Raw genomic sequence first — 25851 nt, 5'->3', positions numbered from 1 at the left:
CCCGCAGTGCCGCCCCCCGCAGTCCCGTGCGCGGTGGCGGGCAGAGCTGTGGGGGAAGCCGGGCCCCGGGCGGCCACAGCCGGCCCCGGAGGCGCGCGCCGTTGCACGGGGAGCTGGCGTGAGCCCTCCCGTGGTGGCCTTGGCGGGGCGTTCGGTTAATGCCGTTCACAGGTTGCCGCGGGGAGCCCGGCCGCGGGCTGCGGCGCCGGGGGCGGGGGGCGGGGCCGGCCGGCCGAGGTCGCCATGGCAGCGCTCTGTGGGCGCGTGACGCGCGTGTCGCGGCCAATCGGCGGCGGAGCGGCTGAGTGACAGCCGGCGGCGCCAGTCGCGGGCAGCGCCTCGGCGGGGCAGCCGGAGCTGCCGGAGCGCGGAGCGGCCGCGGCGCGGCTGGGTGAGCGCAGGGCGGCGCGGGGGTGGGGGGCGGCGGGGCGCGGGCCTTCGGGGCCGCCTTCCCGGACCGCCGGGACCCTTCCCGTCGGCGGCTCCGCCCCGCCGCGAGGCTTGGGCCTAGGGTTTCCCTGCCGCGGGGCTGGCGGGCCCGCTCCGTGCCCACTGTGACGCGGCTCCCGGTGGGCGCCGGGCCCACCCCACCCCGGCTGCTGGGCGTGAGGCGCGGAGGGGCCGCGCTGGGGCGGCCGAGCGGGGCGCCGTTGCCCGCGGCCGGAGAGCGCCGCGGCCGCGCGTCCTCAGGAAAAAGCGGTTGAGCGCCTTCAAATGAGCTTCGGCCCCGGCTTGGGGAGGCGGCGGCAGGCCGGCTGCCTGCAGCTCGCCTGACTGATTGCACATAATAAAAAAGTGGGTTTCTCTTTTTGCCTGTTGCTCTCAGTTTCTGGCTTTGCTGAAGGGCGGTCCCTGCCCGGCTGTGTCGGGACGTGCAAGACAAGGGTCCGGTGCCACAGGCTCGGCGCCCTGCAGCCGCAGCGCGGCCCTGGACCGAGGCCTCTGGAGCAACGTAGGATCCTAGAGAGAGAGGATCGGGGCCGCCTGGTTCTTTGGTTTCTCTAGCGAAGTATGTTTCTCTCGGCTTGTTATATGAAGCAACGCAGAGAACTGTACATAGCCCACAGGTTGGACTCTGCTGTCTGGCACGGTGCTGCCTGGCCAAGGAGGAGCTCTCTCCTCTGCACGCTTGCCCAGCTAGTCGCTGTGCCAGCAGCCAGCATCACCTCCACCTTGTATCAGCCCTGTTGGTACCACCATCTGGAGACTTGCCAAGAGCTGACTAGGATGTTTTGTCACATCTACAGGTTTCAGAAACTGAGCCATTTGCTTGTTGACTGGGGGATTCTACCAGGCAGCTTTTCTTTTTCATGGAATGTTCTTTCATCCTCCTCATTTTTATTCTGTGTGCAGCACACTTTGTTTTCAATCTGTAATGAAAAGAAGACTGAGTTTGTGAATAGGGAATTTCTGTTCAAAATACTACAGTTGTTTTAGCTTGCAGCTTCTCAGAAGTCTGTTGAATAGTGTATTATTACTGGCTCTGCTGACTTCTCCTTCCCTTGCAGCTACCCCTGCACCACTGTTTTGCACAAAGGAACTCGCTCTGCAGAAGCGGAGTGAATTCATCCTTGATGCATTTCAGCTTCTCTGTTGTCTGCCTGTATAAAACTGTAAAAATGCTTACGTGCTGTTGTTGAGAAGAATGTGCTGTGAGAGGCCCGTAAGTAACTGATAATCACAACTATGCAAAATTGCAGCCTGTGCTTCTTCCTGAGAGCTTCTCAACAGTCATTTCATCAGATATATCACTGGATCACTGCAACACATTCATTGTAAAATCTAACATCTGTCACCTCTCTTGTCTGCAGACATACAGTGAAATCTTTTCAAAGAACACTTTTGACAGACAACCTTGTGCTAAGAGGCTGACCTGAAGTGCCCTTTGTATTTGCAGTCCAGTCTTCATTGTCCTTTTCTGGAAAGCTCCTTCTACTGAGCCACTGATCTGCATAGGTCCTTCAAAGGGTTGTTTGACCCAGACTGTCTGACGAGTTTCCTACTTTTTAAATTTTTATATTCCTGCTTCTCTGGGTTCTGCTTAGCCAATTCATTCTGATGTTTGAATCTCTTCCTTGGTAGGCTTGTGTGGTATCTGTTCCGTGGTGCTGCTATGCAAAGAAAAAGTCCTTAAGCTTTATTTCTTTCACTGCATATTTACTGTGCATTCAATACTGATTGGAATGAGGATCGTGGTTTCCAGTCGTGAGTGGGTGCTCATTTATGGAAGAAGTTTGGGTATAAATAATCTAATGTATCATGGTAAGTTACTTTCTGAGTTTGCATGCAGCTGATAGCTTTTCTGAGTAATGAAGGCAGCATAATACAACTTTGTTGATTATTGTGTTCAGTGGTGAGGATATTGAGGGAGCTGCTGGTGGAGTGCATTGCCTTTAGGAACTGTGGGCCAACCTCTGCAGCACTTTTTTGATGAAACAGAAGAGTTTTATTTATGTGTGCTTAGGGACATGGTTTAGTGGTGGACTTGGCAGTATTAGGTTTATGGTTGGACTCTATCTTAAGGGTTTTTTCCAACCTAAATGTTTCTATGATTTCTGCAGAATTTCCCATAATATCAGTGGTTTTGTTTTAACGTGCACTTCCTCTCCCTGAATGATGCATATTCTTCACAAGGGAGAAGACAAGGTAGAGATTTGTAAAGGCTTTTACCTATAGTATGGACATCTTTGCTTTGGCATATGAAGTACTGTATTTCCTTGTACTCTTCAGGAACAACTTGCAATGTTAAGTTGCAGTACTAATAAAAGGCTGTGACTGTACTGCAGGAGGCTGAAGGGAGAAGTAATTAGATGCTAATTACTCCTGGGTATATTTGTAAAAAGAGTTGCAGATTCAATTCTTAACGCTCAAGAAAGTAATCTTTGAGCCTTGCCTCTTCACTGTGTGTTTGCCGTACCCTTGAACACTGAATGGATTTCAGTGGTTTCTAGCCTGAGTTAGTTTGCTCATGAGAGAAGTAGTTATCTATTTGGTTACTGCAAGCCAGTCTGATTATTGGAGATGGCGTGTGCTTATGCCATATGACTGAGATTTCTCAGGCTTTAGTTGCTGAATGGAGAACAAGTGGAAATCACATACCGTTTGGGAACTGACTGTTTCTAGACTTGATGGATGGAAACCTGCATATTCTGCAGATTTGTGGGCGTCATGGAAATTGGGCACTTTTTGTTTGGGGAATATGTACAGAGCTGTGCTACTGCTTGTATAGTAGTAATTGCCATAGTGTACTGAAAAGATTTAGTTGATGAGTTATCCCTGTTTTGAGATATTGCTACAAAAGACATTTGAAAGGCAAAATTATTTTTTATTTATTTATTTGTGTGTGTAATTCAGGAAAAGGAAGCAAGGAAGACTGATACATCGTTTTATTAGGTTCATCTATCTCTTTGTGAAACAGAAGGGTTGCTTAAGCTCCACATTCTTATGGCTGATGCTACAGAGTACAGTTTAGCAGGCTTTCTTGGTTCTGCTGTGTCTCTTTACACTGTACTTGAATGTTAGAGCAAGCTGGGTTGTTAGGACCAGGAGGGACTCTTCTGACTTGCAGTGTGACATGCTTGGCAGACTTTTCCTATTGTCAGAAATGTCAGGTATTGGGTATTGACTTTTGAACAGGCTGAGGATAACTTGCATAGGTGGGCTTGCTATGGATACTTAATAATAAGCACTGTACAGGGGGCTGCAGTCTTCTGAATGTATCTGGGTTCAACGCATTCCTGTCTTTATGCAGATTCCTATACAATGAGGCAAGGTGCTATTCTGGTCCTGGGTTCCTTATGCTTTATTACTTGAACTACTAGTTTACTTTGGACAAAAGAAGACCAGCTGCTTCAGAATGAGTGTCGAAGGAGGGAATACAGTCCAATTTGCTGATTGTAATCGGTATGAAAATAGCACTAGCAGCTGTGTATGTGTTTAGGGTTAGAGGCCTCTTGAGAACATATGTGCTACAAGTTAACATGTCTTACCTTAGCAAAGTATGAATTGTGTGTTTCTGTCTTGGAGTGAGAGACTACAACACCGATAATCAAAATTTGTGAATAAAGTGGGGTCTGTTAACATCACGTGCTCATGGGATTTGGAGACAGTGTTTCCATAGGACAGCATATGCTCAGTGCTTTCTGTCTGTGAATTAGCCTAGCCCTGTGGGCTGCAAACCCTTCTTTGAAACACTAATTTAACTTCGCTGTCATATGAGTAGTCTTCCTTTGTGTGACCTCACCTTTTCTAAGCTGGAGGTTCTTAACCTGATGCACCTCTTCTGAAGAACAGGCTTTCCTATTTGGTATCAAGATGAGAGTGGTAAAATTTTTATCCAGAGCAAATATTGGAGTGGGAGATGACTTAGTTGTCTTCCCTCCGAGATTAGGAAGTAAAATACCAGGTGGTGTTTGTGTAACTGCTTTACTCTAACTTGTAATTTTGGATGATAGGATTCATATAAATGCTTTTCTGTCACTGTCCCCAAGACCATCTCAACCTGATTGGTGCACTGAGTCTGTTGCTTTTCCAAGGCTATCTCTTTCTTGGTATGTTAGTCTGAGCTGATGTGTGCTGCTTATCTGAAAGGTTGGAGATCTTACTTATAAGGAACTGGCAAAGCTGAACCTAACTCGACTGCACTTGTCTGCATGAGATGTGTTTAGTCTTACAGTAATTTTGTAGGTTTTTAGGAAAACGTAAGCTGTTATTGAGATGCTAAAAAGGAAAGAGAAGGCCAGAGGGAATACCGACTGACTGCAACCATCTCTGTGAGTTGGGGTAAGCCGTGCACTTTCAGAATATCATGAAATTCCAAATTTGGCTTGCCAGATACTTTTCCAAGGGGTGGGATTGTAGAGTGGACAAAGTCTGGCTGTTTTAGGAGCGGAGACGGATGACGTTCCTATGCACGTGCAGTACCAGTCTCCCGTTTGGGTTGGCTGAAGCTACAGATAGCTCTGGAGTTCAGGCTTCCTGGATTTCTGTAGGATCTGCAGAGACCATACATGTGCTGAGAATAGAGCAAATTGAGCAAGGCAGATTCAGAAGGGCTTCTCACGGTAAACAATGTTTATTTTAATAGGGAAATGGCTGATTTCTCTCTCTTGCAAGTGCCTTCCTTGTAAAGCAAGTATCTCTGATCTGATGGAGACTTGAGGGCAAGACTAGCTGCAGTGATAACACTGGGCATTTCCAGGAGGTGCTATGAAAGAAACATAAACATGCAACCCTTGTCCTCAATTCCAGCAAGCAGGAGTGAGGATAATGTTGTGACTGTCTCAGAAGGCTGCACCAGGAGATCATAGCATTCTGTTTTCCTATGTGAGAAATCTTCCTCAACTGGAGTGAGAAAATAGTCACAGCAGGCTGGGAAAAGGGGTTTGTGAGTGTACAAATGCAGAGAAACTTCAGTGCGCTTGAGTTTTCCTATCTCTCCATGCAGTGATACCAGTCTCTGCAAGGGAAGCAAGGGGGATATGAGCTTCATTAATTGAGATCATCATCAGATCTCTAAGTCAACGTCTTACACAGGCCAGGCATACATGCCTTTTGTGATAGACTCAGCTAATTTCATAGAAGTTTCCTTTCCCGGGTCAGTCACGTCCAATTTCCTGGGCCAGGTATCTCTGCAGCCGCTTGGTCTTTGCTGATCTGTGGGAAGTTCTCTCTTATTTACTGTCCTTGCATCAGGAAAATTCCAAAGGCAGTTGGTTTCCCTTCAAGTCTTGGCATCTCTTTCCCAGTTGATCAAATAAGTCAGGAAAGTATGTTAATCATGAAACAGCTTTCCTGCTCAGCACTGTCTCATGTCAGTTCTGGGAAAGGGGGACAGGGTTGCCCCAGTAGGAGAAATGGGAGCTTCCATAGGAGCTGGGAAATTGTTTTTGGACGCTTACAATCTCATTCTGGTTATGCTGGAAACTGAGTCTCAAGAGGAGTCCTTGAGGACAGGACTACTTTTGTGTGTGGTCAGATATCATTTTTGGCAGCTTGAAGCTTTTGTTCCTGAGAACTGCTGATGGGGAGGGTTGTCTCTCTGTGGCTCTGTAGGAGAGAGCAGGGCTACTCCCTCCACCTGGGAGAGGATTAAAAAGAAACTGAATAAGTACATTTCTTTACAGCCTCTTACTATCAGATGAAGCACAAACCAGCATGTCTGATAACTGTCTGGGACCAAACCCTAAACACAAGCTTATGCTCTAAGGCAGATAAGGAGTGAAAGGTAGACCTTCAGAGCAAACGCTGAATTAACTTTCCTTCTGTGATAAATACTCATATTTTGGATTTATGATGTTATAGGAAGGGAATGGGATAAAGCTAGCTGCCGCCCTGCCTAGGAGCCTGTTTGGGTATCCTGAATGGATCAAGGTATCTGAGAAACATGAATGGGGCATCAGTAAACACCAGCCCATGGGATGGAGGCCACCTGGACAGTATGTTCCCCCTCTCACGTACAGGCAGTAGGTGACCCTAGGGAGCTATTGCTTTGCTGACCTGGCAGTATGGGCAGTGGGTGGCAGATGGGGCTTTGCTGATCAGAGCAACTCTCCTTCTTGTCTGAGTACCCCAATAAGCTCTCAGAAGTTCTCCGTAGGTGATAAGCTTGAACTTACGGTTTCACAATGTGCTGTTTTAGTATGAGGCGCTGATCTCTAGAACACTGGGTGTTTTGTCCCTAGCAGACCCAGCAAACCATAAGGCTGATCCCATGCAGCGTTTTGAAGCTTGGTGTTAGATGCAATGTAACAACTGAAATAGTGTTCAGAGCTGCTCACTATCCTTTCTCTTAACAGGTGTGGGAGTGTGCTGTTGTAAAGGCACCTGGAGGAGTCTGGAGCAATGCCACCACCTTCGGACATTGTGAAAGTAGCTGTTGAGTGGCCAGGTGCCAATGCCCAGCTGCTGGAAATAGATCAGGTGAGACATGGTAACCAGACACGGGAGTAAATGCATCACAACCTTGATACTGGTACGTGGGAAGCATAAAAGTGGGCAGTATTACTTTCTGGCTGAGAAGAACCATGGACTCTCTCTTTCTGTTCTAGAAAAGGCCTCTTGCATCCATCATCAAGGAGGTCTGTGATGGGTGAGTAGTTCTCTGGGAACCCTTATGGAGAAAGTCTCTTCCCCTGACAAATCTTGCTGGGGTACTGTGGAAGGTCTCTGCTGCTTGTCAACATGCTGCCTGCTGCCAGTTTTGGCCATGAAGAGGACCAGAGTTTAAATTGGGAAGAAAAGGATCTCTGGGAAAACAGAGGCTTTGCATCTTCATTGCAATTCCGAGTGTGTGCATATGTATGCCCCTAGGGTCGGTGTGTCTGAGGACTGGCCTGTTTTGCTGTTCCTGACATGCAGGCCTCTTCAGACCTTCCACAGAGCTTGACTTAAGAGTAGGCTGAAGTCCCATCACCCCCTCAAGGATGGCGTTTTCTCTCCACTTTGGGAGACCTGGTTTCCCATGCTTTGCTTGAAAGTTCTTTTCTACCTTCCTGGCATCAAGCTCCTGTTCCTAACTGAGAGCCAGAAGAAAGATGAGGAAGAAGCTAATGTGTCCTTCTTCTTCCTCTGTCAGGTGGTCATTGCCAAACCCTGAATACTACACCTTGCGGTATGCTGATGGTCCTCAACTGTACATCACAGAGCAGGTCAGTGTGAGAGGCAGCAACTTGCTGATGTTTGGAGTGAGTGCAGAATGCCTTGGACTAGCATCATGGAACGATAATGTCACTAATCCTTGAGGGGCAGCATCTCTGCTATCAAAAATACTCGGACTTGAATGGTGTCATTCAACTGAGGAGCTTTGTATTTCTCCCTGTGCATGCCCATAGGTGCAAGCACTCAGTGACTCAATACCCTCAGTAGAGTTGTGTGGTGTAGGAACCCCTTTACTTGCGCATACAAATATGCACTGTAGGTCCAGTTGCATTCTTTTCCTCCACTTTTCTGCAGTTTGAAGTTTATGTTTTCTTTCAGACTCGCTGTGACATCAAGAATGGAACTATCCTACAGCTGGCAGTCTCCCCGGTAAATGCTTCTTCCCTTTTTCTCGGTAGCTATTCTCCTAGGACAGGCTGTTTCTTGCCTCTCAGCTTTTCTTTCTCCTCCCCAAATTGTAGGGAGTTTACCTTTGTTGTGGTAATTCCACACAATGAGGTGCACACACTTGTTTTCCTTCCTGGTTGCGGTGTATCTTTCCTTTGGATGCTCTGCCCTTTATAGGACTTTCTGCAAATGAATTGTCTACATTTTTATTGCATGTCCTAGATTGGCACGTTGTAAAGCACCTGGCAGATGCATTCTTAAATAAGAGTATAGTTAGTACTATCAGTTGGAAAGCAACAGTACTGGTGACTTAATGCAGAAATTAAAATGAGACAAATTTGATGCAGAGAGGGTTTGCTCGCAATGAATTCTTGCTATTGTGACCTCAACAGCTGTCTTGCAGATTTGCTGCAGCTTCCTTTTTATTAAAATTCTTAAACCTTTTTTGTGCAAGTGTCATGGCGTACAGCTGAGAGTGAATAGAGCAGGAAGAAGTTATTTGGGCAGGAGGTGGTTGAGAGGATATAATTTATCTGTGTCTGAGAAATCTTACAGAATGTCTTGTGGATACACAAAAGAAGCTTGTGCTTCTCTTTGAATCTATGAGAGATTTTTTTTAACACCTTATTTGTTTGATGGTCTCACTCCATATTTCTATATCCACCACCATTCACCTCATCAAGAAGAAAACCAAGCATTTACTCTAAGATGTAAAATAGCATTTTTAACCACCTCCTGCTTGGCTGTAACAGTTGCTGAGTGCAGCCTTTTTTAGTCTATCTTAGACTTGCTGATTGCTGCTACTTACCCTGTCATTGCTGGTATCTCTCTACCCTTGCTGTGTTCTCTCTGCATATCCACGAACTTCTGACAGAATGCTGATGCTGGCAGAACTCAGCCTGCAGGTGACTTGTCTGTAACTGGGGTCACCCCTTTCCTCCCAGTCTAGGGCAGCTCGCCAGCTGATGGAGAGGATCCAGTTGCACAGTATGGAAGCCCGACTGGATGCCATGAAGGAACTGGCTAAACTTTCTGCAGATGTCACCTTTGCCACAGAGTTCATCAACATGGAAGGGATTACAGTGCTGACACGGCTTGTAGAGAGTGGGACCAAGCTTCTGTCCCAGTAAGTTTCCTGTATTCTGGGACTCTGGAACAGGACCTCCAATAAGGGGCTAATTTTGCTTGCAGAAGTGGCGTTATGCAACTAACCTCACAGCAAATGCCAACCTATTGAGACAAAGTCTTTCTAGTAGTTTGCTAAACCTCATGAGGCAAAAGAGGAGACATTTATGATGCATGAAACTTGCATTGAAAGGTCACTGATAATTTAAATTATTTTGATTACCTTTCTTGTGGTCATAATCTCCTGGAGCAGTTATTCATCTGTTGTCTAAGGGAGAAGGTATCCTGTGAAAACCCACATGCAGTTGCACACAAGAACAGCCCTGTAGAAGTGGTGGCATGTACATGCCAGTTAGCAGCAAACATGTTGTTGGCTCTTGTATACATGGTCAGTACTTTTTGACCTGCATGATAAGAAGAGTTGCTACAAAGGCCGAAGGTCTGTTTATCTTAGGGAAGGGAAAGGGCTACAGAATGTATAGCAGAGGAAGTATTATCAGTCTTCAGTCTCCAGTAGTTTCTAACTTTTGGGCTTCCTGAGCAGAAATTGTATCTCTTTGTTTAAGAACCTTTGGATATTTCCTCCATAGATTTTTCATCTTAATTTTTTAATTAATTTAACCTTTTGACATCAACAGCACTGTGTGGAAATGAAGTTCCAGTTACTTGTCCTATAAGAAAAAATACTTTATTTTAAACATGTTGCCTAATATTAATTTGGTTCTCTCTACATATTTTGTTATGAGAAATTGTAAATTTCTCTGTCTTATCCATACCATTCATAACCATATAGATTTCTCACTCATACCAGCCCTTAGTTATGCCTTTTCTAAGCTGCAGTCTTAATCCATTAACACTGTAACTATGGCAGCCATTCCAGAGTGCCGATCATTCTTTCCATGCTTCCCCTAGCTCTTAGCTCTTTCCAGCACTACTGTGCTGTTGTGGAGAAATTTCCTTGTAACTTTTCATCAGTTTGAAAGCTGACCATTTAATTTCTACCCTTTTGCTTCTTGTCTTTCAGTCAGTTATTAATGCAGGAAAGAGCTTTGGTTTTACCCCTTAGCAGCTGAGTGGGTTTTGGGTGTGGGGTTTTTTTTAAGGTGCTTAAGTGAAGCACCTCATAAAAATCTTCAAATTCCAGGAGTTGTGCTTAACTGTTCTCATTCTGACTTACTGATTTGTTCAGAGACCTTCTGTATTGTGGTGGGTTAACTTCAGCTGCCCACCAAGCCACTTTCTCATTCCCCCTCTTCAACAGGACAGGGGAAGAAGACAAGATGAAAAAGCTCATGGGTTGGGCAAAACAGACTTGACTTGGAGAAAATTAATTTATTTTTTTGCCAATTAAAAATGGAGTAGGATGGTGAGGAACAAAGACAAAAGTAAAACCACCTTCCCTGCACCCCCTTCTTTCCTGGCTCAACTTTACTCCTTCACTCTCCACTCCTGCTTCCTCCCCACACCAAGCTGCGCGGAGGGACAGAGAATGGGGGCTGCAGGCAGTCCATAACACTTTGTATCTGCTGCTCCTTCTTCATCACACTTTTCCCCTGTTCCAGCATGGCGTCCCTCCCGTGGGCTACAGTCCTTCACAAACTGCTTCAGTGTGGGTCCCTCACAAGGTGCCGTCCATCAGGAACAGACTGCTCCAGCACAGCTCCCCTGTGGGCCACGGTTCCTGCCAGAGAACCCGCTCCAGCGTGGACTCCTCTCAGGGGGCCACAGCTCCTGCTGGGAGCTCCTGCAGCGTGGGCCTCCCGCAGGCTGCAGCTTCCTTCAGGGCACATCCACCTGCAGCGTGTGATGTCCTCCATAGGCTGCAGTCTGAATATCTGCTCCACCATGGTGGCCCCTGGGCAGCAGGGGACAGCCTGCCTCACTGTGGTCTCTCCACAAGCTCCTGGGGAGTCTCTGCTCCGGAGCCCGGGGCACCCTCTCCCCCTCACTGACCCCGGTGTCTGCAGGGCTGTTTCTCTCACATATTTTTTCAGTCCTTTCTCACAGCTGCTGTGCAGCGTTTTTTACCCTTTTCTTAAATATGCTTCCATAGAAGTTCTTCCAGCCTGACCGATGGACTCGGCTTTGGCCAGCAGCGGGCTTGTCACAGCCGCCTGGGGCTGGCCATGCCTGGTACAGGGCTGCCCCAGGCTCTCCGCACAGAGGCCACTCTGCATCCCCGAGTTGCCCAGACCCTGCCGCATAAACCTAGTAAACATATAGATGTGAAACGTAACTTCCCTCTACAAAAGCTGTAGCAGCTCTTCCCTGTTAAATATTTCTTTTTCTTCTAGTGGTATTGTTCTTTTATAATAGATTTCCCATATCTTTCTGGTTTCAAATACCTAAATGCCTGATGTGTCCTTCAGATTCCTGCCTGAGTCCTCTTTAAAAGCTGGGATTCTATTCGCCACTTTCTGCAGAGCACAATAAGCAGTTTGGCAATGTTTGGTTTTACCATGGTTCCTTTTGAATTCTTCAGTGAATATCATCTGGTCCTGGATATCTGTTTTTCGTATTAATAGCGAGTTCCAGAATATCTTCTAGCGATGTTCAAATGACAGATTTGAAGACTTTTCTTCTCTCAAAACCAAACAAAAAACCTTAAAAAAACCCCAACCACTCAAACTCTGATCTGTAAGTTTTGCTAAGCACATTTAGAATGAACTCTGATGCAAATAATTCACTTGGCTTTTCTGCTGCAGTTGTTCTGTTTCATTGAAAGCACTTTTAAAGTCTTGATAACTTACTGTCATAACTTTTATAGGTCTTCTGTTTTCTTACATATTAGCAACTGATATTTTTTTCAGCATGTTTTGCGACCTTTCCCTCCAACTTTTTTACCCATCTGTCTTGTGGTTATGTATTAAATTTTCCACAAGTCATTCTGTGCTTTCATTTTGTTTCAAGCCAGTCGCAATATTTACAGAATGACAATTCATTTTTCTTTGTTTTTCTCTGATGTTAATATGTTTGTTCTTTTTTGTGTGTGTGGAGGGGTTATAATTTCCCAAGATTTTTGCAGGTTTTGTGATAGAAATTTACTCTGGAGCTCAAATCTAACAACAGCTGAAAAACCTAGCGTTTGCAGATGGCTTAAATTTTCAAGTTAAAAGCTTAAAAAGCTTCCCCCTTTTCAAGTTGGTCTTTTTTTAACTAACAGTCATTATACTGAATATTCTGGGGTTTTCTGGGTTTTGGCTGGGTTTGGGTTTTTTTTCCCCTCACGTGAAAGTGTTGAATTAAAGTGATAATACTTTGCACTGCTCAAGAATAAATACTGTGTTGCTGCTTCTCCCATGGTTCCTTTAACTAGCTAAGTCTCTGGTAGCAGGACTAGGGACTTATTGTTGCTAGTTTTAACTTACGCTTGTAATCAGGAAAAATAAAATATTATTCTACAAACAATAAAGTTATCTTCATAAATACAAATATTTTATTGCTCTCCCAGCTGTCAAACTGTAGCCTGTTTTATTAGGAGAAGGTGGTGACGTTTTTCTCTGAGCCAGCTTATTCAGCCTGGACAGGCTTTTTCCTTGCTACCAGATCTTCTTGTAAATGCATTCTTTGTTTTTTCAGTTACAGTGAGATGTTGGCTTTCACCCTGACTGCCTTCTTGGAGCTCATGGACCATGGTATTGTCTCTTGGGACATGGTCTCGATAACCTTCATCAAACAGGTGAGTTTGGGTGAAGGGGGTGAGTGGATGCTATTTCTTTTCACGCTTTAATGCAGCTTCTGGAAAGAGCAAGATGACTCTGAGAAGCTGAGTACTCACTGAGAGCACAGTGCACCCCAGTTTTCTGAGCCCTGTCTCCCTGAGCTTGTCTCACTCACCACCACAAGGTTACCTGGATGGGCATCTGTTGATCTGCTGGTTCATCTGTTTTTAGATTGCAGGGTATGTGAGTCAGCCTATGGTAGATGTCTCCATCCTTCAACGATCCCTAGCCATTCTAGAAAGCATGGTGCTAAACAGTCAGACTCTGTATCAGAAGATAGCGGAAGAGATCACCGTGGGGCAGCTCATTTCTCATCTGCAAGTGTGAGTGTCCACCAAACAGTGGTGTGAATTAAGTCAATTTTATGAATATCTGTTAATCTGAAAGTGCATCCTTTTTAAGTTTAAAACACTTAAAAGATGCTATTTTAAAAGTATTACTGATGTGATATCTTACTTGAACTTTAGGATTTCTGACATTTCAGAAAAAAGTAAGATCCTGCAAAAATATGTTGTGTGTTCTGGAAGCACTGAAGCACATGAGTATATGTCTTGAACAAACATATTTTGCTTTAACAACTGCACAAGTGTGTTCGGTGTTTTTAGTAAAACAGCTTCTCAAAGCTTCTGGATCCAGTCATCTGTCACCTTCACCCCTCTTTAAATTGTCTCCACTAGAATCTAAGAGCTCATCTTATGGTTTTTGTCCCGCATATTAAGGAAGAAAACAGTGGCTTTTCTTGGTTTTTTTCCCCACCTCCACTTCCTCTCTTTCCAAGCGAACTGACAAATTTAATATCTGGCTTTTAAGGCTGTTTGTCTAGGTCAGTTCTATTCTTCCATAAAAAAAGAAGCTTGCATTTCTTACAGCACTAAGTAGATGTGGGTTTTTTTCTTAAGCCTTCTAATTCTGAAAATGTGGAAAAGCACCATTTGTGAATATGATTACTATTCCTTAATCAATGAACAGTAGTTTAACAAAATTATAGTGCAAACAATGTATTGCATCGATGTCACTCTGTGCTTAGAGTGTTTGTACATTTGAATTTGGTTAACAGAAAAGCTAAACAAGTTCTCATGAACACTGCAGCAACTTTGTTCTGCAAAGAGTATACGTTCTTTGAGCTTTATAATTTCTATTTTAGTAAAACACAGGTGTGGTCCTAATACTGAACACACTTGTGCAGTTGTTTAAGCAAAATGTCTTTCTTTAAGATACATACTCATATGCTTTCGTGCTTCCAGAACACAAAAGGTTGCTGAAGAAAGTATCTATGCAGGGAATATTGTGGAAAAGGAGGCTGGAGAGTGAGTCAGAATTTGCTGGTGGTTGTTTGGCAGGACTGTCAGGAGGGAACAATCTGTAACAGAAGATAGGTTCTGGAAGAACAGGACCATGGAAACAAGTCTGAAAGAGACAAGTTAGAAGAGGAGAAATGAATTTAAAATTGTTTTGCTGTGTCAAAAAACAAGCAGTGTGGTGAAAAGAGCAGCAGACCCTGAAAAGGAGGGTAGAAGAGGTGAAGTGACAGACTTCAGAGACCTGTGAAGCTTGGAGGCCCAAGGAAAAGCTAGGATGATGCAGGAGTATTTGCATTTTTGAAGTATGGCAGATTGACCAAAATGAAGAAGGTTTGGAAGGGAGCGATAGGATTGAGAATATGGTTGTTTTCCACAGATATGCCATGGATAAATGCTAAAGTGGGAAAAACAACTATTTAAGCTAAGAAATGTCTTAGCTTTAGGTGTTTTATAGAAGTTTAATTTTTGTATATATATAAAAAAAAATTAAGTGCATGTGTACACAGAGAAATTCATTTAGGTGATGCACTAGACTGGTTAATCAAAAGAGCTTGAAGTTCTGCAGAAGTCTCCCGAGAGTGTATTGGATCTGGCTGAGATGGGGTAAATTTTCCCCATAGCAGCCCTCGTAGTGCTTTGCTTCCTGGTGGCAGCTGGAAAGGTGTTGATAACACACCAGTGTTTTGGTTACTGCTGACCGGTGCTGACATAGCATCAAGGCTGTCTCTCCAACCTTCCCCCCGTCACCAGTAGGCTGGGGGTGGGCAAGATCTTGGGCGGGGACATAGCCAGGACAGCTGACCCAAACTGACCAAAGGGATATTCCATACTATATGATGTCTGCTCAGCAATAAAAGCTAAGAGAAGAGCAGTGGGGCACAGCATTTTGTTATGACATTTGCCTTCTGGAGCAACCACTGCACGTACTGAAACCCTGCTTCCCAGGAAGTGGCTGCGCATCCCCTGCTGACGGGAAGTAGAGAATGAATCTTTTGTTTTCCTTTGCTTCTGCTTTATTAAACTGTCTTTATCGTGACCCATGAGGTTTTTTTCCATCTTATTTTCTCCCCTGGCTTGTCCTGCTGAGGAGGGAAGTGATAGAGCGGCTTGGTGGGCACCTGGCATCCAGCCCAGGTCAACCCACCACAAAGGGTAATAGCATAGCGAGAAACAAATTTGGGGGGTGGAAAAGAGTGTGACTGGCATTTGGAAGCTTATGCAAAATATCACAAGTGAAACCACCTGCTGTGCGTGATCTAGGAAGGACTAAGCATCCTTTACCTGAAGAAGCTCTTCAGTGAAAATAAGAAAAAGACATGTGGGTTTGGCCAATATTGAGGTTGGAAAGGAATGCCATAAAGAGAGGCATGCTTCCGCTCTTAATTCCATTTGCGTTTGGTGGCTCCCATAGGGGAGAAAAATTACTTGCTCCATACACATTTCTAGACTGCAGTATAACTAGGCTTTGCAGAGGTAGCTTCAGCATGGGAAACAAACTGTGGTGGTGCTGAACTCTGAGCTCTGCTGGTGTCATGGTTTAACCCCAGCCAGAAACTAAGTACCACACAGCCACTCACTTGCTTCCCATACTCCCCCAAGGGTTGGAAAGGAGAATCGGAAAGGAAAGTAAAACTCAAGGGTTGAGATAAGAACAATTTAATAATTAAAATAGGAGGAAAAAACCAAAACAATAATAACAATAACAATTATAATGAAAGTGAGGGAGAAGGGGAGAGGAATAAAATCCAAAGGAAAGAGAGTAAAAAAACCCAAGTGATGCACAATGCCATTGCTCGCCAATGCCCAGCCAGTCCCTGAGCCGGGATCAACAGTCCCTGGGCACCCCCTCACCCAGTTTATATACTGAGCATGATGTTCTGTGTATGGACTATCCCTTTGGCAAGTTTGGGTCAGTTGTTCTGGCTGTGTCCCCTCCCAATTTCCCGTGCCCCTCCAGCCCTCCTGCTGACATGGCCCAAGAAGCCGAAAAGCCCTTGACTTAGTATAAACACTACCCAGCAACAACCAAGAACACCGGTGTGCTATCAACTTTGTTCTCACATCAAATCCAAAACACAGCACTGCACCGGCTACTAAGAAGAAAATTAACTCTGTCCCAGTGGAAGCCAGGACAGCTGGGTTGCAGTGTGCACTATCTTCTGAATAATGGAGCTGAGAGTCAGCAATTTTTGTCAGCTTTTTGCAGCCGTTATGAAGGTTGGATGGCATGCAAGTAGGTTACTTGAATCCTGCTTGTCCATTGAAGTGCAAGATAGCCATAATGGATGTTCTTATGGTGCAGGCAAAGAGCAGGCTGGAGTGTTCTATACTGTCTTTTCCCTCACGATCCTCCCATTTTTGTTTCTGCAGCTCTAACCAAGAGATTCAGACATATGCCATTGCCCTGATCAATGCCCTCTTCCTGAAGGCACCTGAGGACAAGAGACAGGTTTGTTCTTGGTTCTTGCCTTTAAACCTGAATAATGGTTGGTGGCTGGCTGTTTACTTTATGCCTCAGAAATCATATTGCTGGGCAAGGCAAACCTTACCAGGAACTTACGTAGCTGTTTCAGTGTGGCAGCGTAGGACCACCTAACCTAACAAGACAAGTACTGTCTTGTTAAAAATGTGTTCCAGAGCAGCACAGATATGTTTAGGAGATGCTCAGAAAGGGATCTGAAAGACCTTGAGAGATAGAAAGTAATCCTTTATACAGCGTGGAAATTTTTTTTTTAAGAAAGCTGATTCTGTATGGGAGATGTAGGCTGGGTAGAGTCCTTGGGGTTGTATGTACTTACTAAATAAAAACCCACCTCACACTCCCCCGAAAAAGGAGCCTTTCTTAAGTTATAGGGGGATATTCCCACTGGCAAATGTGAGAAATAAAACACCTGTCCTGTTCTGAGGACACCCCCAAGATCTCAGCTACGTGCAAGATGTACATATGTCTGTTTTGTGTAGCTTTGCTGTGTTAAGCCTTTCTTCTCTAGTGCCCCATTTGTGCCTTATTTCTGGACTCTGAGCTAAATCCTGTCTGCTTCTCTTTGTGCCTTTTTTTGCTTTCTGCCAGCAGGACAAGCTGCTTAACCCCCTAGACCTGCCCATCACTGTAAGTAACTCAAGCCTGGGGGCTGGTCATGTAGAACTGTAGGCGTGTTAGCTTTTCTCCAGTTAATGCCTCTTTGTAACTCAGAGATGATGCATACAGGCTTCAGGTCGTGGATGAGCCTAGGGAGAAGGGTGGGAGGACTCCTGGGGATGTACTCAGATTATGAAGGAGAGAAGAATCGGTAGCAGTAGAAATTTTGAATGACCTATTGTGCACACAAGATAATAAACGTGATTGTAAAAGGAAACTGATACTACGTGAACCAGTTGTAAAAAAGAAGTCTGGGTCTCCTTACACTTACTACAGCCCGAGTTTATCCCCCTGATCTCACTTGCATTAATGACAGTTTCATATCCAGCTGCATCCTTCTAAAGGTAGAGCTGCTGACTGGGGGCTAGAGCATACCTTCTGCCTAATGAGTGACTTCTCCCTTATAGGAATTGTATTATAAGAACGTTTTTTGCCACATGCTATCTCCAGGGGAATCACCACTCTTGTTAATAGGTGGATTTGGAACCTTCTGTATCTTGAGATTCTGGTACATTTTTTCAGATTTTCTGAGTGGCACAGAGAATGCTCCACTTTTGCCAAGGATGCAGTGCCTTCAGAGGGGAAACTGTGGTCTCAATAAATGTTACATAATTTCTAAAATTAGTGGGTATGCTTCACACATGAGAATAAGGAAGGACATACTCCCCTGTTGGTAATTTGGCCAAGATACTAAACTTAACAGCAAACAAAATTCCAAGGGATCTTCACTCTTTTTTTTTCCTCTCTTCTTCTTCTTTGAACACAATCCACATGACCACAAAGGGCCATGAAGATGATTAAGGGACTGGAGTATGTTTCATATGAGTAGAAGCTGAGAGATTTGGGATTGCTCAACCTTGAGAAGAGAAGGCTCAGGGGAGGGTCTTATGAATGTGTATAAATATCTGATGGAAGGAAATAAAGAAGAGGGAGCCCAACTTTTCTCAGTGGTGTCTGCTGACAGGACAAGAGGCAATAGGTACAGCTTAAAGCCCAGGAAATTCCATCTGAACATACACAAACAAAAAAAAAATTAATATGGGGGTGTTCAAACACTGGAACAGATTACCCAGAGAGATTGTGGAGTCTCTGTCAGTGGAGATATTAAAAAACTGACTGCACACGGTCCTGCACAACCTGCTTTGTCTGATGTTGCTTGTACTAGGGGGGTTGGGCTAGATAATCTCAAGATGTCTCTTCCACCATAAATGATTCTGTGATTCTATGACCTCATCAAGCAGCAAAGTGGGCATTATTGGACTCTCAGCAGAACGTAGATTCCCTCAGCAGTTGTGCGTGCTCATGCTTCTTACTGTGCTATTTAGAATTGTTAGTTGTCTTTGTCCTTCCCACTGTTTATTGGCTTCAGTCACCTGTTACTTCATCCCATGTGCAAACTAATTCCTTCAGAATAAGAGTTCTTTGGTGTTGCATGCACAAACAAATCCTAACAGCATGCCCTGTTCTGTTCTCAGTACTACATCTCACAAATCATAGTAAACAATAATGACTCAGAGGGCAGTGTGCTATCTCTGAAGCCACTTCCTGCTTCATCTAGATGCTTCTTAGATCTATCTTCCACTCAAGAACTGACTCATTTTGGTTGTAACATGAGCGCTGCTGAACTTGCAGCTGTTATGACTTGGCTACCAGCCAGCATATCACTTTCTTACTTTAGGAAGTTTCTGTCTGGAGCAAAAGTGATAATAGGGATTTGGAATGAGGTTAATATACACACTTTACCAGACTCCTTCTAAAGCCGGTCAAGAGCAGGGTTGATATGAGCGGTTGGAACAGTCTTGGATTGCTCAGAATGTACAGCTGATTGAATGCAATTGTCTAAGACTGCACATCTGCTGCCAAGTCTCAATCTGCACTGCATAGGAATATGAAGAGATCTGAGACTGGCAGTTCTTTTGGACTTTTTCCAGATGATGCATTGCCCAACAAGTTTTTCTTACCCAAAGATTTTGCTTATAACAGCAAACTACTGATAATATTCCATTTAGACATTAGTACTTGTGCCACTCTCCTAGCAGGTGTAATGAGGTCAATGGTATTTTAAAAAGTGCATCTTTGCAATTTACAAGGAAAGCACAGGTTAGATTTTTGCAGGTGCATGTGTAATTTGGTCTCAGAACTGAAGGCTTGCAGCAGATCCTTGCATCTGCTGTGACTGTTTCCCATCATGACTTGATGGTTGGGAGACCCTCCTCATCTGGGGAAGGAAGCCATGCAGTAAAGAGGGAAACTGGAAGCTTTCCTTTACACATGAAAGTTATTTACCCTTTATTTTTGTAAACTGAAGTGCTTCTGCAAATTGTCCTTAAACTAACTCCTAAACATCTCCTTAGGAATTAAGACAAAGAAAATGTAAATTTCAGAGGGAGAGCTTTTGAGAGGGAGACCTGAAAACTCCATCCTCTAGCCCTTGTTATCTTCGTTGTATACCTAGGAATGGAAAGTTTTGAAATGCTAATCAAAGGAACCTCTTATAGATGACAGATTTTTCTGGGCAACCCACAGTATGCTCTCTGCTGCCCTATCTCTTGATATGGAAGTGTATCATTAGATGTCCAACGTTAAGCTAAATTTTCTTCTGTTCTTTGACTACATTAGTGCTTTCTCCAAATTAATGATGTTTTGTAGGGGAGCCACCCATGAGTTCTGTCATGGTAAAAATGACCCTTGCATCCCAACTTGATGCTTGCTTTGTGGTGAGGTGCCATGCTAAATTGACAGTCTGTAGTAAAAGCACTTTGTTGTGTGCCATTGCTGTGCCCAATTCATAGGCTTCCTTCTTTCTCTCCTTTCTGCCAATGTGGGCTTTTTGTTTATATTTCACTCATGTTATTTCATCTCTAAATTCCACAACAGGAAATGGCTAATGCATTTGCCCAGAAGCACCTGAGGTCTATAATCCTGAATGTAAGTATGTCTGGAATGACAGAGTGCTTCCTAATGTTCTCTCAATAGAGGTTTCACTTGTGCAGAGTGTAAACTCTGCTGCCCTCAGGGCAATTCCAGAAAAGTGACTCTTTCAAAGGTTGGAGCCACTTGTTCAAAAAGGAGTTATCAGGATGCTTCTTTCTGCTGTTACAGAGCATTATCATTATGCTTCTGATGGAATATAGAGGTTGAACAGCTGAGTCTTCACATACAGAGATGTACATGCAGCCTGCCATATGCCTGTAGCTAATATCTAAGTTTTTGTTTGTATTCCCTTAATTTCTACCCTGTCCTTTATTTTGCAGCATGTGATCAGAGGAAACCGCCCGATTAAAACAGAAATGGCACATCAGCTGTATGTGCTACAGGTCCTGACCTTTAATCTCCTGGAAGAGAGAATGATGACCAAGATGGATCCCAATGATCAGGTCACTATTAGCGCTGAGTAAGATCTGACAGAATAGGACATACAAGGGGCCTTATTCCTGAGCTACTTTACTTCCTAGAATTGACAGCAGATGGTGCATAATGTTTCAAAACCACCTCTCAAAATTAGGGTATGCTTATGACCATCCTGCTGTGGGACTTGTAGAGATGTAAGTGGTCACTGGTTCCTTTCTTGACCGGTGTGATGACAGCTGTCAAAGCTCATTACTCCACCTATGTGGAGGGCACATCATTTTATCCATTTCCTTGCAGTCTACAAGGAAGCTGGGCATTTTTAAGGTGTCTGTTACTCAGTTCTTAAATGCATCGTAGTTTTGAGTGAGAAGTGCTGTAGCATTACCTGAATGCCTAGGAATTTACTTTAACTAAACTTTGGACAGTTAAAGAAAAATGCAAATATTTTGCATTACCCAGTGTACTGAAACTTGATGTTTTGAAATAGATTGCCTCTTCTTACATGGTGTTAATGACCTTTGTCATCTCTCTGTATTCACTGTGTGACCTCTGGAGACAGAGGTGGGACTGTGCATTATGTGAAAATACTGCCCTAGTGACTGATCACATGTTACCATTTCCCTGCCTTCTGTCCTTCAGGCACAGAGAGACATCATATTTGAGTTGAGAAGAATTGCATTTGATGCAGAGTCTGACAGCAACACCATCCCTGGCAGTGGAACAGAAAAACGCAAAGCCATGTACACCAAGGACTACAAGATGCTGGGATTCACTGTATGCATCTAGAGAGAGTGTTGACTGTAAAGCATGTGAAGGCAATCTAAGTGAGCTCCGTCAGAGTTGTGGGGAAATGAGGAACAGAAATAGCTGTTCGCTTTACCGTACTTCTGTATCTGAATTTTAGAAATTCAGCTATACTGAGACTCCCAGGGATGATCATTATGAAAATGCTGATTGGTTAAGTGCCAGAGCTCGTTAGGCACATTCTCTGGAGATATTTACTTACCATACGAACCTGTTCTCTGAAGAACTTGGAATCGGCCTCTTCTCTAGAAAGTTTGGATAGCATTGTCAGCCGGTGTCCAGGTTTACCTCTTGGACAGATATGACGGAGTGTTTGATGGACAGGCAATTGTAAAATTTCAGTCAGAAAAGGTTCTTACACAATTTCTTTGAGCTAATTTGTTTGGGTTCTTTCTACACACTTTTTTCACAGAACCACATCAATCCAGCCATGGATTTTACTCAGACTCCTCCAGGGATGCTGGCATTGGACAATATGCTCTATTTGGCCAAATTTCATCAGGACACCTATATCAGGGTAAATGAAGCTGCTGGCTTTTGCAGATACCAACAGTTCAGCAGCTCTTCTTAGTGTGTGTTGCATCCTCTTCTTTTAGATTGTTCTGGAGAACAGCAGTCGAGAAGATAAGCATGAGTGCCCCTTTGGGCGCAGTGCCATTGAGCTTACCAGGATGCTTTGTGAGATCTTGCAAGTTGGGGAACTCCGTGAGTACTATTTATTACCCTAGCTTTCCAAGTTGCTGGGCTGATGCTTCTGGAAGTAGCTTACAAGCTGACCAATTTCACTTCTGCCGTATAAGGACAGGGGGAGCTTGGAGTCTCAGTGTCCCAGTGATAATACTGTTAACAAAGTAAAGTAAGAAATTTTGTTGTGTGCCCTGTGCTTCTCCTGAAAAACCAACACAAGTGGAAGGTTTCAACTTCCTGAAGCTTCAGCAGGGTGCTGTGTAAAAAAAAAAAAAACAACTCTAGAAACCACCATGAACTTGAGAAAAGTTTAGTAGCTCTGACAGTCTCAAAAGAGCATTCTGAGACAATTAATTGCTATAAGAAATTCTACCAGAGGAAAGCAGGAGGGAAACAACTGCAAGCAGTCATTTGAGGGGTCTAGTACAAAAAGAGCACGAGTCACAGAGGCTTGCATGGTGAAGCATGGGGTTAACAACCATTCCCAATATAGACCGTCTATGGGGAGATGAAGCACTGAACTGTCTTAATTTCTCTGAGTTAGTACTATTGTACACCGTCAGGATTCTGTCACAGTAGTGGATTTTAGTTACTCTTAGTGTAGCTTTTGTGCAGTATGCTCACATAGCTGTGGTTTCTGTTTCTTCCTGAAGCCAATGAAGGCCGGAATGACTATCACCCCATGTTTTTCACCCATGACCGTGCATTTGAGGAGCTATTTGCCATCTGCATCCAGCTGTTGAACAAGACTTGGAAAGAAATGAGGGCAACAGCAGAAGATTTTAATAAGGTCAGAGTGGAGAAGAGGTATTGTTGTAGAATCTTTTGCAGAACAGCATGTGTTAACTCAGCCTGTACACTTGGTTAAAGAATAGGGTACAGAAGGTATGACAGGACATCGACGTGGTCTGTGAGGGAGGATGGTCCAACTTTTATTTTGTATGACCTGAGGTCATTCTTTGTTTTTCTGGATCTTCAAAGTCACTAGTATGTTGGTACTTTTGGCCCCCACTATTCCATGTCAGTTCTTCACTGCCCGTGAGCTGTGCCGCAGGTTCACTGCTGCCATTAACCAGCAAAAATGTGAATTGCTTTTTCTTCCTGCCCAATGTCTTTAGGTTATGCAGGTTGTGAGGGAACAGATCACACGGGCTCTCCCCTCTAAGCCAAACTCCTTGGACCAGTTCAAGAGTAAACTGCGCAGCCTGAGCTATTCTGAGATTCTACGACTACGCCAGTCTGAGAGAATGAGCCAAGATGACTTCCAGTCACCACCTATTGTGTAAGTGCCTAACAAAAAGTTGCCTTCTGTGCTTGCCATTACCTCCGTTTTCTGCTTAATCTTCTGTATTTGATTGCCAGGGAGCTGAGAGAGAAAATCCAACCTGAGATCTTGGAGCTGATAAAGCAACAGCGCCTGAACAGGCTTTGTGAGGGAAGTAGCTTTCGAAAAATTGGAAATCGCAGAAGACAAGGTGACAGTGTCTACTGCACTTTTTCATGTGGAAAACTGTATGCAAATAAGATCTAATGGATTAATCTGTCAGCAGGCATGTTCATGTTGCCAGAAAAGAAAGCTAGTTACCTGGGCTGTCTATACCAGCCAGTAGTTTGGGGTGGAACAGATGTGCATTTCTAAGAATGCAACCGTCCCCTCGTGCACAGGAAGTAGTGCTGAGGAACTGGAGGAGTTAGAGGGGCTGGGTGGGGAGACTATAACACAGTGGATGTAAGGCCTTACGGTGAGTGATCTTGCTCAGCTTACTCTACTTGATGTGTATTCTAGAAAGATTTTGGTATTGTCGCCTGGCTCTGAATCACAAGGTGCTGCACTATGGAGATCTGGAAGATAATGCGCAGGGGGAAGTGACCTTTGAATCTCTACAGGAAAAAAGTAAGTCCCAATTACTGCTCAGAGCACACTGCTCTGCTGTCTAGAGGCTGTTATGAGAACCATCCTTGAGATGAGAGAAAAAGAGCTGTGGCTGAAGCCCTTACTGAGATGAGATCAACTTTTGGTCCTTGCCCAAATCCTTTGAGTCTTGGAATTGTTTCGTATTTGTTGTAACAGCCAACCATCAGGATGTGTTACTGGTAATGTGTTTTGGAAAACTGCAATAATGAGCTACAAAAATGGGAGCAATGCTCAGCTGCAAAGAAAACAAAGTTCTGTCTTTTCCTAGTTAGGATTTCTTGTTCATGAGTTTTACTTTTTCACTGTTAGTTCCAGTTGCAGACATCAAAGCCATTGTCACAGGGAAGGATTGTCCACACATGAAGGAGAAAAGTGCACTGAAACAGAACAAGGTAAGTGCTCCCTTTTTGCCTATAATTAATAACCAGTGCTGTAGGGCTGAAGACTGTGAAAGCAAGCAACTGGAGCAAATGGCGTTCCACACTGCAGGTATATTGTTTACAAAACCCGTCTCATATCTGGGCTTTTCCTAGTACTCGTTTGCGATTGCTAGGTGCTGTGAGCATTGTCTGGTTGTGCTATAGGCTATTCAGAGTTGCTCAGAGTACCCATATGGGAAAGTGCACTGAGTTGCGGCAAGGCAGCCTCTCTTATTGGGTTAGGAAGCAGAAGGCACTGTGACGTTTTGTTCAGTCCATAAGTGAAAGATTCTTTTTTCATTCAGGAAGTGTTAGAATTGGCCTTCTCCATTTTATATGATCCCGATGAAACCTTGAACTTCATTGCACCTAATAAATATGAGGTAAGAAGCATTGCAGTTAAGCAATATAAAGCAATTAACTTCAGAGATTAAGAAGGATTAGTTGCTTCTCCTTAAAGGTTTGAGATGTCTCCTGCTAGGCTCATTCTTAGAAAATGTTGCTAATGCTTAGTGTGAATCTTCCCTTTTTATTTTAATCTTTCTTTTTCAAGGAAAAAATACTCCTGCACTAATTTCCCGTAGTCTGGACTGCTACTTTCTTTCCTCCTATGTAGTCAATTGTTCCCTTTTCCCTGTTCTGTAAGACATCAATGCCTAAAATAGCTTTGCTTTTTCTGTTGGTGTGCCACCATAGAAGCTGACGGCTTTCTAGAGCCGCAGGACCGTGCTTTCCTCTAGGCTTCTGACTTCCACGGGAGATCGCTGTGGAGGCACTGTTTTGGGGTGGGTTGTTTTCAAACCCCATAGGTTAACTCCCTCCTGCGTTTCCCCTTTTGGCGCTGTATAGGAGTGTCTCAAATTGTTGCATAGATGGAAAGATTCAACAGAATGTATCGTTTATGCTTGGAGTTGTTTAGTGTCCTTTTTCCCTGCAGTACTGTATTTGGATTGATGGGCTCAACGCTCTCTTGGGGAAGGACATGTCCAGCGAGCTGACTAAAAGCGACCTGGACACGTTGCTGAGCATGGAAATGAAGCTGAGGCTCCTGGACTTGGAGAACATCCAGATCCCGGAGGCGCCGCCGCCCATCCCCAAGGAACCAAGCAGCTACGACTTCGTGTACCATTACGGCTGACGGGGCCGGGCCGGGCCAGGCAGCCCCGGGGCGCGCCGCGGGAGCCGCCGCGGGAGCCGCCGCTCTGCTGCCCGCACCGGCCCCGCTGCCGCCCGTTCGCGGCCGGACCGCCGGCTTGCGGGGGGCGGGGCCGCGCCCTCCCGGCGCCGCACGACTTTTGTACGCGCCACAATAATAACCAGTAGCGCTCCTGGCTGCGCTTCT

General features: G+C 44.6%; 1 protein-coding gene across 4 annotated transcripts; it reads left to right on the top strand.

The window, feature by feature from the left end:
* Positions 1–240: 240 nt before the first annotated feature.
* ELMO2 (engulfment and cell motility 2) lies at positions 241–25840 on the top strand. Of its 4 annotated transcripts, none has more exons than XM_080404096.1 (22): positions 250–391; positions 4687–4782; positions 6798–6921; positions 7050–7090; positions 7577–7649; positions 7978–8028; positions 8991–9172; positions 12751–12850; positions 13065–13216; positions 16565–16643; positions 20211–20261; positions 20588–20710; positions 21324–21458; positions 21901–22005; positions 22085–22193; positions 22829–22965; positions 23294–23457; positions 23538–23650; positions 23962–24069; positions 24400–24482; positions 24815–24892; positions 25447–25840. In XM_080404096.1, exons 3-22 carry the CDS (start codon positions 6844–6846, stop codon positions 25645–25647), a joined length of 2163 nt encoding a protein of 720 aa, XP_080260222.1. In that variant the 5' UTR covers positions 250–391; positions 4687–4782; positions 6798–6843; the 3' UTR covers positions 25648–25840. The 4 variants fall into 4 exon arrangements, with proteins under 4 accessions (XP_080260221.1, XP_080260222.1, XP_080260224.1 ...); XM_080404098.1 differs by lacking the exon at positions 250–391 and adding an exon at positions 17268–17303 and having other exon boundaries at positions 4681–4782; positions 25447–25805; XM_080404095.1 differs by lacking the exon at positions 4687–4782 and having other exon boundaries at positions 241–391.
* The last annotated feature ends 11 nt before the right edge of the window (positions 25841–25851 follow it).

Source organism: Falco punctatus (assembly GCF_963210335.1).
Source record: "Falco punctatus genome assembly, chromosome: 10".
Lineage (NCBI taxonomy): Eukaryota > Metazoa > Chordata > Aves > Falconiformes > Falconidae > Falco > Falco punctatus.
Note: the sequence above shows the minus strand (reverse complement) of the source record. Positions and strands in the feature narration are given on the sequence as shown.

Excerpts from the sequence above, each read along its gene's own strand:
- ELMO2 (XM_080404098.1), top strand. The coding sequence starts at position 6,844 with ATGCCACCACCTTCGGACATTGTGAAAGTAGCTGTTGAGTGGCCAGGT. Across the intron at positions 22,194-22,828 it reads CTTGCAAGTTGGGGAACTCC|CCAATGAAGGCCGGAATGAC; the intron begins GTGAGTACTATT and ends TTCTTCCTGAAG. Across the intron at positions 22,966-23,293 it reads CAGCAGAAGATTTTAATAAG|GTTATGCAGGTTGTGAGGGA; the intron begins GTCAGAGTGGAG and ends CAATGTCTTTAG.